This window comes from Rhinatrema bivittatum, chromosome 13, assembly GCF_901001135.1.
Source record: "Rhinatrema bivittatum chromosome 13, aRhiBiv1.1, whole genome shotgun sequence".
Classification (NCBI taxonomy): Eukaryota; Metazoa; Chordata; class Amphibia; order Gymnophiona; family Rhinatrematidae; genus Rhinatrema; species Rhinatrema bivittatum.
Genome location: NC_042627.1, coordinates 1,335,621 through 1,350,379, shown reverse-complemented (window position 1 = coordinate 1,350,379; position 14,759 = coordinate 1,335,621). Strand labels below are relative to the sequence as shown.

Sequence of the window (14,759 nt, the reverse complement as noted above, 5' to 3'; positions counted from 1 at the left end):
CACACATATCAATGCATAAAAAAAAGGGTTTGGTCTAGGGGTGTTTTGGGAAGTGGCCAATAGTTACATGTGTAATTTCAATTTTATATGACACCCACATTTGGCAACTTATTAGCATAATTTTACACTTGCTAATTATCTTGTGTAATTGATATCAGACTTTTAAATAAATGAGCAATCTGAAATGATTGAGAATTTGTTTCATTTGAGAGTTCCCAAAATGAATGGAGGATTCTCACAAATAAACATAAGAATATGCCATACTGGGTCAGACCAAAGGTCCATCAAGCCCAGCATCCTGTTTCCAACAGTGGCCAATCCAGGCCATAAGAACCTGGCAAGTACCCAAAAACTAAGTCTATTCCATGTTACCATTGCTAATGGCAGTGGCTATTCTCTAAGTGAACTTAATAGCAGGTAATGGACTTCTCCAAGAACTTATCCAATCCATTTTTTAAACACAGCTATACTAACTCATTCAAGAAAAGTTTAAAAACATGGCTTTTTAAACAAGCATTTTACAAAGAGACGAGAGAATAGAAAGAAATTATTCAGGAAAAGACAGAAAGGCACCGACCCAGGGTACTTAGAACTTTACAGTAGATTAGTCTATGAACTCTACACCACAATAAGCTTAACTATAAAACTATGTGTGATAAAACTACCCGTGTAAGTACCTTGGTACAATTGGTCATGAACTACTTCGCTAAATAACTATGTCTAATGATATATTGTAACCGAACCCTTGACAGCACCTGCTAGAATGTACTATAGTACACTTAAGAACATAAGAACATAAGAAAATGCCATACTGGGTCAGACCAAGGGTCCATCAAGCCCAGCATCCTGTTTCCAACAGTGGCCAATCCAGGCCATAAGAACCTGGCAAGTACCCAAAAACTAAGTCTATTCCATGTAACCATTGCTAATGGCAGTGGCTATTCTCTAAGTGAACTTAATAGCAGGTAATGGACTTCTCCTCCAAGAACTTATCCAATCCTTTTTTAAACACAGCTATACTAACTGCACGAACCACATTCTCTGGCAACAAATTCCAGAGTTTAATTGTGCGTTGAGTAAAAAAGAACTTTCTCCGATTAGTTTTAAATGTGCCCCATGCTAACTTCATGGCGTGTCCCCTAGTCCTTCTACTATCTGAAAGAGTAAATAACCAATTCACATCTACCCGTTCTAGACCTCTCATGATTTTAAACACCTCTATCATATCCCCCCTCAGCCGTCTCTTCTCCAAGCTGAAAAGTCCTAACCTCTTTGGTCTTTCCTCATAGGGGAGCTGTTCCATTCCCCTTATCATTTTGGTAGCCCTTCTCTGTACCTTCTCCATCGCAATTATATCTTTTTTGAGATGCAGCGACCAGAATTGTACACAGTATTCAAGGTGCGGTCTCACCATGGAGCGATAGAGAGGCATTATGACATTTTCCATTTTGTTCACCATTCCCTTTCTAATAATTCCCAACATTCTGTTTGCTTTTTTGACTGCCACAGCACACTGAACCGATGATTTCAATGTGTTATCCACTATTTATTTATTTATTTATTTGTATTTTTCTATACCGGCATTCACGGAGTTCGTATCATGTTGGTTTACATAAAACAAGGGGTGAGAAATACATTATAACGTAAATAACTAATAACATAAGAGTATACATTAAAAGTAAAACAAGTGCATGGAAGAAAAAGTTACAATAAAACGGGGGTCATTCTAACTGGGATTAGAGTTAGAGGAAAGATAAAAAGTTTAACAAGAAGTAAAACATTGTAGTGATTGGTAGATAGTGACTGTTTCAGTTTAATAGGAAATGTTCAGTAATGCTGCATTTGATGGTAGTGAATCTTTAAGGGTCCGGAAATGCTATGACGCCTAGATCTCTTTCTTGGTTTGTAGCACCTAATATGGAACCCAACATTGTGTAATTATAGCATGGGTTATTTTTCCCTATATGCATCACCTTGCACTTATCCACATTAAATTTCATCTGCCATTTGGATGCCCAATTTTCCAGTCTCACAAGGTCTTCCTGCAATTTATCACAATCTGCTTGTGATTTAACTACTCTGAACAATTTTGTGTCATCTGCAAATTTGATTATCTCACTCGTCGTAAAGAGGTCATAAAGAGGTCCATTTTCTGCCACTGTGCAACTCGGCTAGTTAACCATATAAACATATCCAACTAACTAGCAGGGTATATTCAGCAGTGCGGTCACACCACTGTTTTAAAATTAGCTGCTTATGTCTAACTGGCTAGCTTTAGGATAGTTGTACAGGCCAACCAGAGATAGCCGCATTGATTAAATGGCAAACTCTGAATATCGAATATTTATTTATTTAATTTTAAAACTTTTCTATACCGTTGCTAAGTTAAATACCATCGCAACGGTTTACATGTAGGCACATATTTAATGTGGGTAAAAGTGTACTATAGTACATTCTAACAGGTGCCGTCAAAGGTTCGGTTACAATATATCGTTAAACATAGACATTAGTGAAGTAGTTCCTGACCAAATGTACCAAGGTACTTACACCGGTAGTTTGTCACATATAGTATTATCGTTATGCACATATAGTATTAACTTATGCAGCCATCTCCTGGCTACCCTGAAACACCTTCAGCCCGCCCCCAGAACCCCCTTCTTATCCCACTGAATTCTAGCTGGGTAATTAGTTACTCAGATAAAATGTAGTCGCATAAAGGCTAAATATAGCCAGGTAAGCCATTTAGATGGATAACTAATGATATCCGTCTATATGGCTTTTGAATATCAACCTCAAAATGAATATTATTTGTCCAATTTATTTTTGTTCCCCATTCATTTCTAAGGTCCATAGAAATGAATTGTTTATGCTTACATTAAGAACTTTTAGTCTTTATATGAACCAGAAAGCAATAAAGTTTATTTTGCAGCACACTTTTGCTTTTGGATATTGTTTGGTGTTTTCTACTTAATTTCTCACATCTATTGTGATTTTTACTTTAAAAATAAAACACATTAACCATTTTTATATGTTTTTAATAGTAACACCAGCAATTTTAATACACAGTTATGTTTTTTGGAGGAACACTTTCTTCCATAATTTTGTGAAAGCTTGAATCACTTCTTTGTTTCTCAGACTGTAAATAAGAGGGTTCAGAAGTGGGGACACAATTGTGTACATCACAGATACAATTTTATCATCATCCATTGAGTGGGGCAAGATGGGTCGCACGTAGGTGTATATTACTGTACCATAAAACACGGCAACAACACTAAGGTGGGAGGCACAAGTGGAGAAAGCTTTCTTCTTCTTTGCATTAGAACGGATTTTCACAATAGAAGATATAATACAAATATAAGAGACAAGAGTCAGTAAAAAACAAGTTATTCCTAATAGCAAATCAGCAATTAGAGTCGCAAAGTCATTGACAGAGGTGTCTGAGCAAGAGAGCTTTAGTATTGGTGGGATTTCACAGAAGAAATGTTTGATAACATTTGGCCCACAGAAGGACAATCTGAACATTAAGGCAGTCAGTAGTACTGAATTGAAGGTGCCAATGAACCATACAACTGCTGCCAGGCATGCACACACTCTCTTGTTCATAATGAGGGGATAACGCATGGGCTGACATATTGCCACATAACGATCATAGCTCATCACTGCGAGGAGTGAAAGTTCAGTACCCAAGAAGGAAGTAAAGAGGTAGAGTTGGACCATGCATCCGGAGAAGCTGATTGTATTCTTCTTTGTCAGAAGGTTATGCAGCATCTTGGGAATAGCAGAAGACGAGCAAAGGATGTCCAACGCTGAGAGATTACTAAGGAAAAAGTACATTGGGGTGTGAAGCCGGGGCTCCAGGATAATGATAGCAGTGATGAGTAGATTTCCCAGCAGGGATACCAGGTAGAAGATTAAGAATATAACAAACAATTCTGGCTGGAAATCTCTTAAGTCAGAGAATCCAAGAACTATAATTTCTGAAATAGTTGTCCCATTCAGGTCTTCCATTACAATCTAGAAGGATAAAAATGGCAATCTGATAACATATTCAAACAAAAATTACACATAGATTGTCAAATTTTCTAATGGATTTCCACAGGCAAACATGTTTATCTGCAGAAAACTCCCCTTTCAAATTAGTCCCAGGGACATCAAGAAAGAAAACAATGGAGCTGGAGGTGACCCAGATGCTAGCCCCAAAGAAACAAGCTTCAGGATTTTATTTTGAAATCCCTGCTCATGCTTTTCAGGGATATCACCTGCATAATTTGCACCTGTAAGGTATGTGGGCTAAGAAAATCCAACAGCCCATGGGAATTTCACTTTGAAAATTAGCTTGCAGGCCCATTGGTATAAAGTACCTGCAAGAAGAAGAGACGGCTGAGGGGGATATAATAGAGGACTTTAAAATCATGAGAGGTCTAGAACTGGTAAAAGTGAATCGGTTATTTACTCTTTCGGATAATAGAAGAACTAGGTGACACTCCATGAAGTTAGCAAGTACCACATTTAAAACTAATCAGAGTAAATTCTTTTTCACTCAATGCACAATTAAGCTATAGAATTTGTTGCCAGAGGATGTGGTTAGTGCAGTTAGTTTAGCTGGGTTTAAAAAAGGTTTCAATAAGTTCATGAAGGAGAAATCCATTAACTGCTACTAATCAAGTTGTCTTAGAGAATAGCCACTGCTTTTACTTGCATTCTTAGCATGGGATCTACTTAGTGTTTGGGTACTTGCCAGGTACTTGAAGCCTGGATTGGCCACTGTTGGAAACAGGATGCTGGGCTTGATGGACCCTTTGTCTGACCCAATATGGTAAATTCTTATGTTCTTGCATGCTGCACTTGGCCACTGAGAATTGTGCTCTGTTTTTGAAAATCAGGTTGGTAGGTAGATAAAACGTATGCACAAACTTGTAGTTCTCTCAGAAAAGGCATATCATATTCTCATTAGCAATGAGCATACATATCTAAAAATTAAATATATGTGCCTAATTATCAATCATGCCTTTGGGCACTCTTCTTCCTCGACCAGAATACGTCTTTGGGAAGTATGCTTGTAGAAGTGTCTGAAAATCCATTCAGGCAGATTCAGAAGTTTTACCTGTGTAACCAATGTTCCCTCTAAATTGCAGAGGAGACCAACATTTTTCTCCTGGCAGACTCTGCGGTCTCATAAGGTTCAACCATGAATGGACTCGAGTATGTGTGGCAGGGAGAAAAGTGTGGGTGATCCCCATTCATCCACCTTAGAGGAAATGTTGGGGGCAATATTCAGCCACTAAGTCCTCTCGCCCGCCTCTGGAATGCTCTCGACTTATGTGCTGATATTCTAGTCCCATAATGAGATATGCAGATAGAATTTAGGAAAATACGAGTTTTTATATGCCAGTTTTGCCATTTAGATGGATAACCTTTGAGTTATCTGTCTATATGGCTTTTGATTATGGACCTCTATATGGCTAGCTAAGCGTGACTATATACGCATATATTCAGTGACATAGTCGTGCCACTGAATATACCTTGTAACTTAGCTGGATAAATTAAATTCAGCCAAGCTACTCAAACAGCCTGCTTTGAATATTGACCTCTTAGTAATTAGGACCTTAATCACAAAGGGGCATATTTATTTATTTATTTATTTATTTATTTATTTAGAATTTTTATATACCGACATTCTTGATACAAATATCAAATCAGATCGGTTTCCATTATAACAAAACAGTCGCGGTTAAGGCGTTACATTAAACAGGATGTCAGAACAATAGAACGTAAATATTACGTTATGTAAATATTACATAGTCGTAAATGAAAGAATCGAACAGCGTTAATATACGTAACAAAATAAATAGATGTAACAAGATGAAATAAAATAAAACTGAATGATGCATGAACAGCGAACAATGTTAATGGGCATATCATGAACTAATGCATCTACTAGGGTGTCTTTCATAACATATGGACTGTCCAAATCAGGCGTTCTCGTTATTTACTAAAGTATTTACTAAAGTATTCTCGTTATTTACTAAAGTATGTTAAAGCATGTATTCATATGTGTTTTTAATACATTATTGTTGCACATTTTGCCTTCTATTCTCAAAAGGATATAAAAACTTAAGGATCAGTTTTCAAACGAATCTAGGATAAGTAAGGATTTGCCTTTCTAAAGGCACACAGGCTAGTTATAGTAGGCATTTCTGGGTCCCCGAGAATGTACAGTTTGATTGTGAGGCAATGGAGACTAAAGGTCACAAGAAGCATCTGTGGAAGAAGCAAGATTTAAACTCTGGTTTCCCTGGCTCTCAGCCTCTAGCTGTAAACACGAGGCTACTTGTTCACTTCCTTAGCCTGCTAGAGCAAAGTCTCTGAAAATGCATGGGTCTCCACAACTAAATTTGGCCAAATAGAGGTCAATATTCAAAAGTCATTTGGATGGATAACTCAAAAGTTATCTTCTAAAATGGTACAATAGGAATATTCAGCCACTTATCTAGCTAAGTTATAGTTTTCATGGCATTCTGGGGAGGGTTTGAGTTATTCAGCTATCCAGCCTTGTGTGGTTGGAGAACTTTACACTTAACCGGCTTTCTTCAAAAGAACATAACCGGTTAAGTTATGTTCCTGTTTAAAACAAAATAACACACACTCATTGATCAAATTTGACTCGATGACTGGGAAGACATTAAGCAAATCTATGACTCTAGCATTAAACTTTCTAAAGGGAGACTTTGATGAAATGAGTAAAAGTTAGGGAAAAACTGAAGGTTGCAGTTACAAAAGTTAAGAGTTTAAATTAGGTGTGGTCATTGTTTAAAATTACCATCTTAGAAATCCAGCCAATATTAGAGATGAGCTTCGTTTTTTTCTACCGGGTCATTTTTTGAGTCGGACGCTTCGGGGTAAAGTTTGTTTTTCCTTGGTTAGTGTTTTGGAAAAACAAACAAAAACTAAACGGGAAAAACGAAATGGGCCCAAAAAACGACGCGGGAAACCGAAGCTCAAAAAAACCCACCCCAAGCATTAAAATGTACTATAATACATTAAATATTACCCCCCCCCCGCAACATCCCGATCCCTCCCCAAGACTTACTAACATCCCTGGTGGTCCAGCGGGGTCCTGCAAGTGATTTCTCCCTCCGTGCCGTCAGGCTTTCGGGCCTGCCTCGCATCAAAATGGTGCTGATAGCCTTTGACCTACTATGTCACAGGGGCTACCAGTACCATTGGTCAGCCCCTGTCACATGGTAGGAGCAATGGATAACCAGCGCCATCTTGTGCTCCTACCATGTGACAGGGGCTGACTAATGGCACCGGTAGCCCCTGTGACAGAGGTCAAAGGCTATTGGCGCTTTCGCAAACCAATAGCGCCACCATGAAAAGTGGTGCTATTAGACGCGTTACTGTCGGCGATAAGGGGCCTTACCTTTTCGCCATCAGCGATGTCTTCGCCACGTCTGCCCCGGTGCCGCCCCAACTCCTCCCCTTCTGGTGCCGACTCTGCCCCGACTCCACCCCGATCTAGCTATCACATGCGAAGCTATAGAAAATGACCTCCTATGATGGCCATCCTAACCCTTCCCTTCTGGGCAGTAGCCCTAGGAGATTCATCCTCTGTGTGAGAGGACAATGCATCACCTGGTGAGAAAGTCCTTGCTACAGGATCATTTCCTGTTGCATTAGGTTGATGCTATCTGACCAGGAGACCTTCCTTCAGGAGATATTTTGTTAGTTGAGGGGCTTATAAGGATGTTTGGAGAGTAAAGGGTGTAAGGGGGAGCCAGTCTGGAGTTGGGACTTGGCTACTATCTCCCTGAAGGTCTCATCTATGTACCTCTCTATCTGTCTCAGCTCCTCCAGTCCTGCCACTCTAGCCTCCAGAGATCGGACTTGTTCTCTGAGAGACAGGAGCTCTTTGTACCAGGTGCACACATTCAACCTCTCACGGCAGGTAAAAAAATCACACATGTGACACTCATTGCAAAAGACTAGAAGGTCCCCCTCTTACTGCTGGACTGCTGCCTTCATCTTAATTTTGCTCAGTTCCTAGTTAAATTTAGGTTGTTTTGAAATATGGAATGCATTCAATTAGAGTCCTTTAAATGTATTAGTGTATTCACTATTTATCTGGTCGTGACTTAAAATTGGATGATTAAACTCTTGATAAGGGCTGGGGCAATCCTGAGTTTAAGTTAAATGGATGATTTTTTTTTTAATTGAAAGAGTCTCCTGCCTATGAACCAAAGAATGAGCTAGAGTAGGATGGGCGAGGGGTGGGAGGGAGGGAAAAAGATACACACAAACTCCTGGGTTTTGCCTACTTCTGACTAACTGTTTAAAACAGACACAAAAACATAATAAATACAGTTAATTCTCCCCAAAACTTTTAAGTTCTAAAATTCCCCAAAGTAGTACTTACCAATTCCCTTCAGCCACCAGCAAGGCGATTCTCTCCTCTCAGTGCTCACACAATAAAGTGCCTTTAGGATCTTTACTGGGACCAGTCCTTTTAAATATATTTATAAATGATCTGGAAAAGGGAGCAACAAGTGAAGTTATTTGCAGACAACACAAACTTATTCTGAGTTGGTAAATCACAAGTAGTTTGTGAAAAATTCCAGGAAGCCCTTGTCAGGTTGGTGGAAGACTGCGCATTTAAGTGGAAAATGAAATTTATTGTGGACAAGTGCAAAGAGATGCACATGGAAAAAAGTAACCCACACTGTGTTTAGAAAATTTAAGTTCCATATTAAGGGTTACCATCCAGGAAAAGGACCTGGGCATCATAGTGGACAACACTTTGAAATCCTCTGTTCAGTGTGTGGTAGCGGTCAAAAAATTAAGCACAATGCTAGGAACTATTAGGTAAGGAATGGAGAATAAAATGGCGAATGTCATAGTACCCCTATATCGCTCCATTGTGAGGCTGCACCTAGAGTATTGTGTGCAGTTCTAGTTGTGTATCTAAAAAAAAAAAACATAGTTGCATTGGAAAAGGTCCAGAGAAGGGTGACTAAAATGTTAAAGGGCATGGAATGGCTCCCCTACGAAGAAAGGCTAAAGAAGCTGGGTCTGTTAAGCTTGGAAAAAAGACATTTATTTATTTATTTTATTTATTTATTGAAGGCTTTTATATACCAACTTTCTTGATACAAATCAAATCAACTCGGTTTACATCGAACTAAGCAGTAACTTTAAATAACTATAAATAACCAATCAACAAGAGACAATTTAGAGAGCATAAAAGTTACATTATAACAAGGAAGCCTTAACTGGGAGTGGGAAATAAAGAGGGTGAACGAAGATTAAGTACTATATACAAGGGAGGGAGGCAAGCCGACATCTAAAAGAGGATATGATAGAGGTTATAAAATCATTAGTGCAATAGAATATGTAACTGTAAATCGGTTATTTACTCTTTAAAAACATACAAAGACTAGTGGTCACTCCATGAAGTTAGTAAGTGGCACATTCAAAACAAATCTAAGAAATTCTTTTTCATTCAAAGCACAGTTAAGCTACAGATTTCATTACCAGAGGATGTAGATAAGGCAGTTAGTGTAACTGAGTTTAAAAAGGTTTGGATAAATTTCTTGAGGAGAAGTCAATAAACTTTTATTACCAAGTAGACTTAAGGAATAGCCACTACTTATCACTGAATGATAGCAGGATGGAATCTATTTAGTGTTTGGGATTTTGCCAGCTACCTGTGACCTGGATTAACCACTGTTGGAATCAGGATATTGGGCTTGATGGACCCTCCATCTCACCCAGTATAGCACTTTTTATGTTCTTATGATCTTAATGCAAAACATACTACTAGCCAGATAGCCCCTCCATCTCTCCCTCCTCCCACCTAATTTGAAAAAAAAAGTATAGTTAACATTCCAAATCGAGTCCCTTCCTACTAGCCCTAGGAGTCACTTATCATCTCTCCCAAATGAGAGTTTTAGCCAGCTAGATTTGACTAAAAATTAGCTTAAGTTAGGTACTAAGGTATTTTTGAAACAAGACCTATTAGTATTTAGCATGTTCAAATTAAGTATAACATAACATAACATTAAAAACACAGTAAATAAATGTCATAAGCTAAGTTATGTGTGCTTTTAAAGAGGACATTTTAACCACACCTTTAAACATGAAATTAAAGATTGTGTTGAATAGCATCATTATCTATGTCATTAAAAACATAAGAAAAATTTAAAAAAATTAATTTCTTATCAAACTATTTTTATAAGGGGATTATACCAGTCAGCAAAGCTCATTCTAATCTGCAGTCTTTTGCCTGCAATGGGTTTTAAATTATAGTCATATAATGTACTGAATGTTATAATCACCTCTTTATAACCTCACTGTCACTATTTATTAATTCAAAAAAGTTTTTAAACCTAAAAAAATTGAAAACTATTTTTATCAGAAACAATTGAAAATCTTTAAAAATAACTGTATTCAGTCTAAATAAATGATTTATAACTATTGGTATGTTGAGAATTGAATAACTCTGGATAAAGTGTTTATTGATTCCCTGAGGCAGGCCCTTTGATGCCGAAACTTTGGCGATGTTGAGATTACCATGCAAGCAGTCACAGAGCATTTTAGACTGAATACAGTCATTTTTAAAAATGTTTTCAATTGTCTCTGATAAAAATATTTTTTCAAGTATGTTTTTTATTTTTTAAAAGTTTTTTGAATTAATAAATAGAATCAATGAGGATATAGAAAGATGATTATATGTGATTATTATAACATTCAATGTATTATACGGCTACAGTTTAAAGCTTATCATGGGTAAAAGACTGCAGATTGGAATGTGTATTGCAGAATGATATAATCCCCTAATAAAAATCAGAGTCTAATGAAAAATTTAAATGAAAAATATTTTTTGTTTTCCAATGTAGCAGTAATTGCATGAGTTTGTTCGTTTGATAAAGAAGTGGAGTGCTCTTATATTTATTGGTTAAAAACATGCACACATCACTATTGACTATGGCTTTACTTTTTTGCAAGCTCTGGAAGGGAAAAAAGATCATGACAATGACTTAAGCAAACAAAATCTTCTCTGGGAAGCACCACACAATTTCTTTTCACAGGGATTCGTTTCTAGATCATTCTAAGGTCCCACAATCCTTTTTGCACAAGGAACAGATTGGATACATATTTTAAATGGAACTTTACCCATTCTAGAACCTGAAGGTAATTAAAGACATTGGCAAAATATGAAGAGTAGGAATCTGCTTTAATATGAAATGAAACTGTAAAATGTTTCCTATCTATAAACCTGGTTCAAAGAGCTGTACTTTCATTTTGTTTTGTTTATTTAAATATTTTGATTGTTGATATTATTTAGAAAATTTAGCACATTATTCATGCCACTAATATTTGCAAATGCAAATGAAATGTCCCAAATCCCCAGATTTCACCAATGGCTACCTTAGTTCATTCTTTTCATGTTGCATTTGTAAATTGATGATGCTAGAACTGAAAGAGTTTAGTATAGAAATTCAGACTTTTTACAGTTTTCAGAAAATACGTTGCAATTCTTTAGATGGTTAATATTCACAAATCAGTTTACTAAATTATGTTTTATATATAAAAATGCTGACTTTTCAAATGCCAGCCCGAGGAAAAGCAACAGAAATAGATCATTAAAATCAGTCTGTATTTGCTAAGTCCTTTTTCTCTGATGCCTCAAAGGTGTAAATGTCTTGTACTGGGTCAGGTTTTTGTTCATTTAATTTTATGGCAACAGTTGAAAAGGTGAGATAGTTGGTTTTCATTTTCACGCTAACTACAGGCATTTAAAAACAATTAAATAAAGTCAAGACATTTCCTTGAACTTCATGCTGGTAGAAATTTACCTTGCTCTAGTTTACTTATAGATACTCCCTTATATAAATGCATTCACTCATTAGCTCCTCATTACTTGTCTTCTGTTCTCTCCATTACTCAAGAGCTCCATTAATCCTGGAAGTTGCTTTAACCTGGGCCCTTCTCCTCCACCTCCAGCTTCCAACTCTGCACTTTCTACCTTGCTTTGCTTTATGCCTGGAATACACTTCCTGAGTTGGTGTATATGGTCACTCTCTGGAAATAGTCAAATCTAGTTTCAAAACTCAACTTTTTGGAACTGGTTTGGAATCTTAGATGCTTCTCTAAATTAAATACCTTTCCCTCAGACTTGTTTTGTCATGTGGACTTGCCTTGACAAGATTGTAAACTCCATGAAGCAGGGACTCTCTGTACAGCACTGCTTATTATCTCATTGACTTGTAGAAATTTAAAAATGATAAATACTTAAATAGTACTAGTAGTAGTAGTTTGAAATGAACTGTTTAACACATTCATAATCATAATAAAGATGACCTGAAAACTCGTTATCTGTAATTGCAAATCACACCCAGAAAGTGGGTATAGGATCAGAGATTGTGATATTAATTTTTCTCTTGTTTGGAGTGTTAACACAATATTTGATCATTATTCTAATACACACATGAGATAATACTCAAACTGTGAACAATTTCCAGAGACATGAGCAAATAATCAGAAGTTAGAATGCACTAAATGCGAGTATTTTAACTTTTCAGATTATATATATATTTGTGTTATCTATAAGAGACCACTACCTACTGCAGTATGACTACCCTATATTGTATGTAGGGTTTCCCTGATGGGGGTCTCATTGTATGATCCATATGCAAGCCTAAACTAAATTTAAAAGACCTGTCTCATCAAGCCCATAAAATTTATTATTTACTCACCAAGAAATCCTTTTCATCTCTGAGCAGTAGCTGGATGATTTGAGTGTCAAAGGTGGTTTTATAAACTGAATGTGCTGTATCCAGACCACTGGGGCTAAATCTCAGCATGATAGGTCCAAGATAATTAAGAGTTAGTTTGTATTCCATAAACTTTTATATAGCAACAGAATCCTTCAGGGTATTACAATTACATGATGTGCTCCACATCTGCTACAACATCTGCTACAACCATCTGCTACAACCATCTGCTGCAACCACTAAGTTACATTTCAGTATTATGTAGTTATCCTTGTTGTTTTTTGTTCTCATTCCTAAAAACCTTTCAAGCCTCTTATCTTCTCCCAGTTCCTCCTCCCCTGTTTTATTGTAACTTTTTTGCTTCTTGTCACCTGTTAAATGTTCTAGGTTATCACCCCCTTGTTTCCTGTAAACCGGCATGATGTGATCCTATCATGAATGCCGGTATAAAAAAGCTCTAAATAAATAAATAAATATGGGCATTGAAATAAAGGGCTTCGTATTATCATCCGATTCCTATTTTAAGTTAAAAAGAATTACATTAAAGGGATCAACATCTATCCATCCATCCATCCATCAATCCAATAACTCTTCAAAAAAGGGATAGAAATTCATCAAAGTTGGTTTACAAGAAATAAAATGTAATAATGTGCAGCTAAGAATATCTGTCCCTCTCTTGCACTCACCCTCCCTCACAATAACTTGCAGAACATGACTTACTTTACACTGACTCATCCATCTGAATGTCAAAGGACGAAATACTTGAGTTACTTTGATCTGAACCACTTGAACGTCAAGGCGCACAGCTTCATTATATTGTACAAACATACCCGAGCCAGTCACAGTATGAACCTACATCTTAGCTGGGGTTTCTGGAACCATCTGCTGTAGTACCAGCACAATCCAGTAATAACCCTCCACATCCCAGGAAGGGTCCCTTTGATGTGCTGCTATTCCAGTCACAGTCATGCCACTGTCATCATGGCGCACCAGTCTCCCTGGCAAGGTGGATAAACAATGACCAGAACAGGTACCACCATAGAAAGACAGTCACAAACTGGTCCATATTAAGGATGTACAAGACAATATTTTCATTTTTGTTTATTAAATTCATTTTTGTCCAATTTTTTGGCCAAATTGTTTTGAAGGGGAGGGTGCTGATTTCCGTGGGTGAATTTTTTCACTTCAGATAATAGTGAGTGCTTTTTTGCTAAAATGGAAAACAAATACTAAAATTCTGGATTTTTTTTAAGAGGCATTTTCAATTCATTTTGGATTTAACTAAACAAACCAAAAATAGCATCAATCAGCTCAAAATACACATTTGTTTAAAATAAATGCACATCCTTAATCTGTATCCCCCCCAATAAAGTACAATTCTTGTACCACAGATAACCAATATTCAATTCAAGGTCACCTGAAAATGTAATCCAATAAGAGCAAACCAAAGCCTGACAAACAGATGTCATTCAAGTGCTTATGCATAAACATTTCATACTAAGCAACTCAAATTAAGTTGACCATTTGGAAACTGCAACCTATAATCAACTGGACAATCGTTATCCCAATACTGTACTTCCCCAAAAGATGCAACCTCCTTTTCACTCTAAGAATAAGAGCTAAATAATTTGTGTCACTATCAACTAATGATATAATCATAGGTCAAAATATTTCAGAGGCATTTATTCATTCCCAATTAGACTATCACAAATATTACCAACTAAGACCTAGATTTATCAAAAAGCAGTAAATATTGCATTTGATATAAAAAGGGGTGCCTTTTATGGTAACAGCCTATTTATTGTGATGTGTGTGTTATATTAGCACAGGTATTACTGCGATAATGCTGGGGGGGGGGGGGGGAAGAGAGAGAGAGAGAGAGAGAGAGAGAGAGAGAGAGAGAGAGAGAGAGAGAGAGAGAGAGACTGACTATCTACAAGGCCAGTGTAGTAGTTAGCTATTTATGCTACTATAGGAGGCCCACCT

At 37.0% G+C, this 14,759-nt stretch overlaps 1 protein-coding gene across 1 annotated transcript; it reads right to left on the bottom strand.

The window, feature by feature from the left end:
• Positions 1-3,058: 3,058 nt before the first annotated feature.
• Positions 3,059-8,901, bottom strand: LOC115075187 (olfactory receptor 5V1-like). The gene is made up of 2 exons (XM_029575426.1): positions 8,417-8,901; positions 3,059-4,014 (listed from the first exon to the last, which is right to left on the bottom strand). The coding sequence occupies exon 2, from the start codon at positions 4,006-4,008 to the stop codon at positions 3,067-3,069; it is 942 nt and encodes a 313-aa protein (XP_029431286.1). The 5' UTR covers positions 4,009-4,014; positions 8,417-8,901; the 3' UTR covers positions 3,059-3,066.
• Between the last annotated feature and the right edge of the window lie 5,858 nt (positions 8,902-14,759).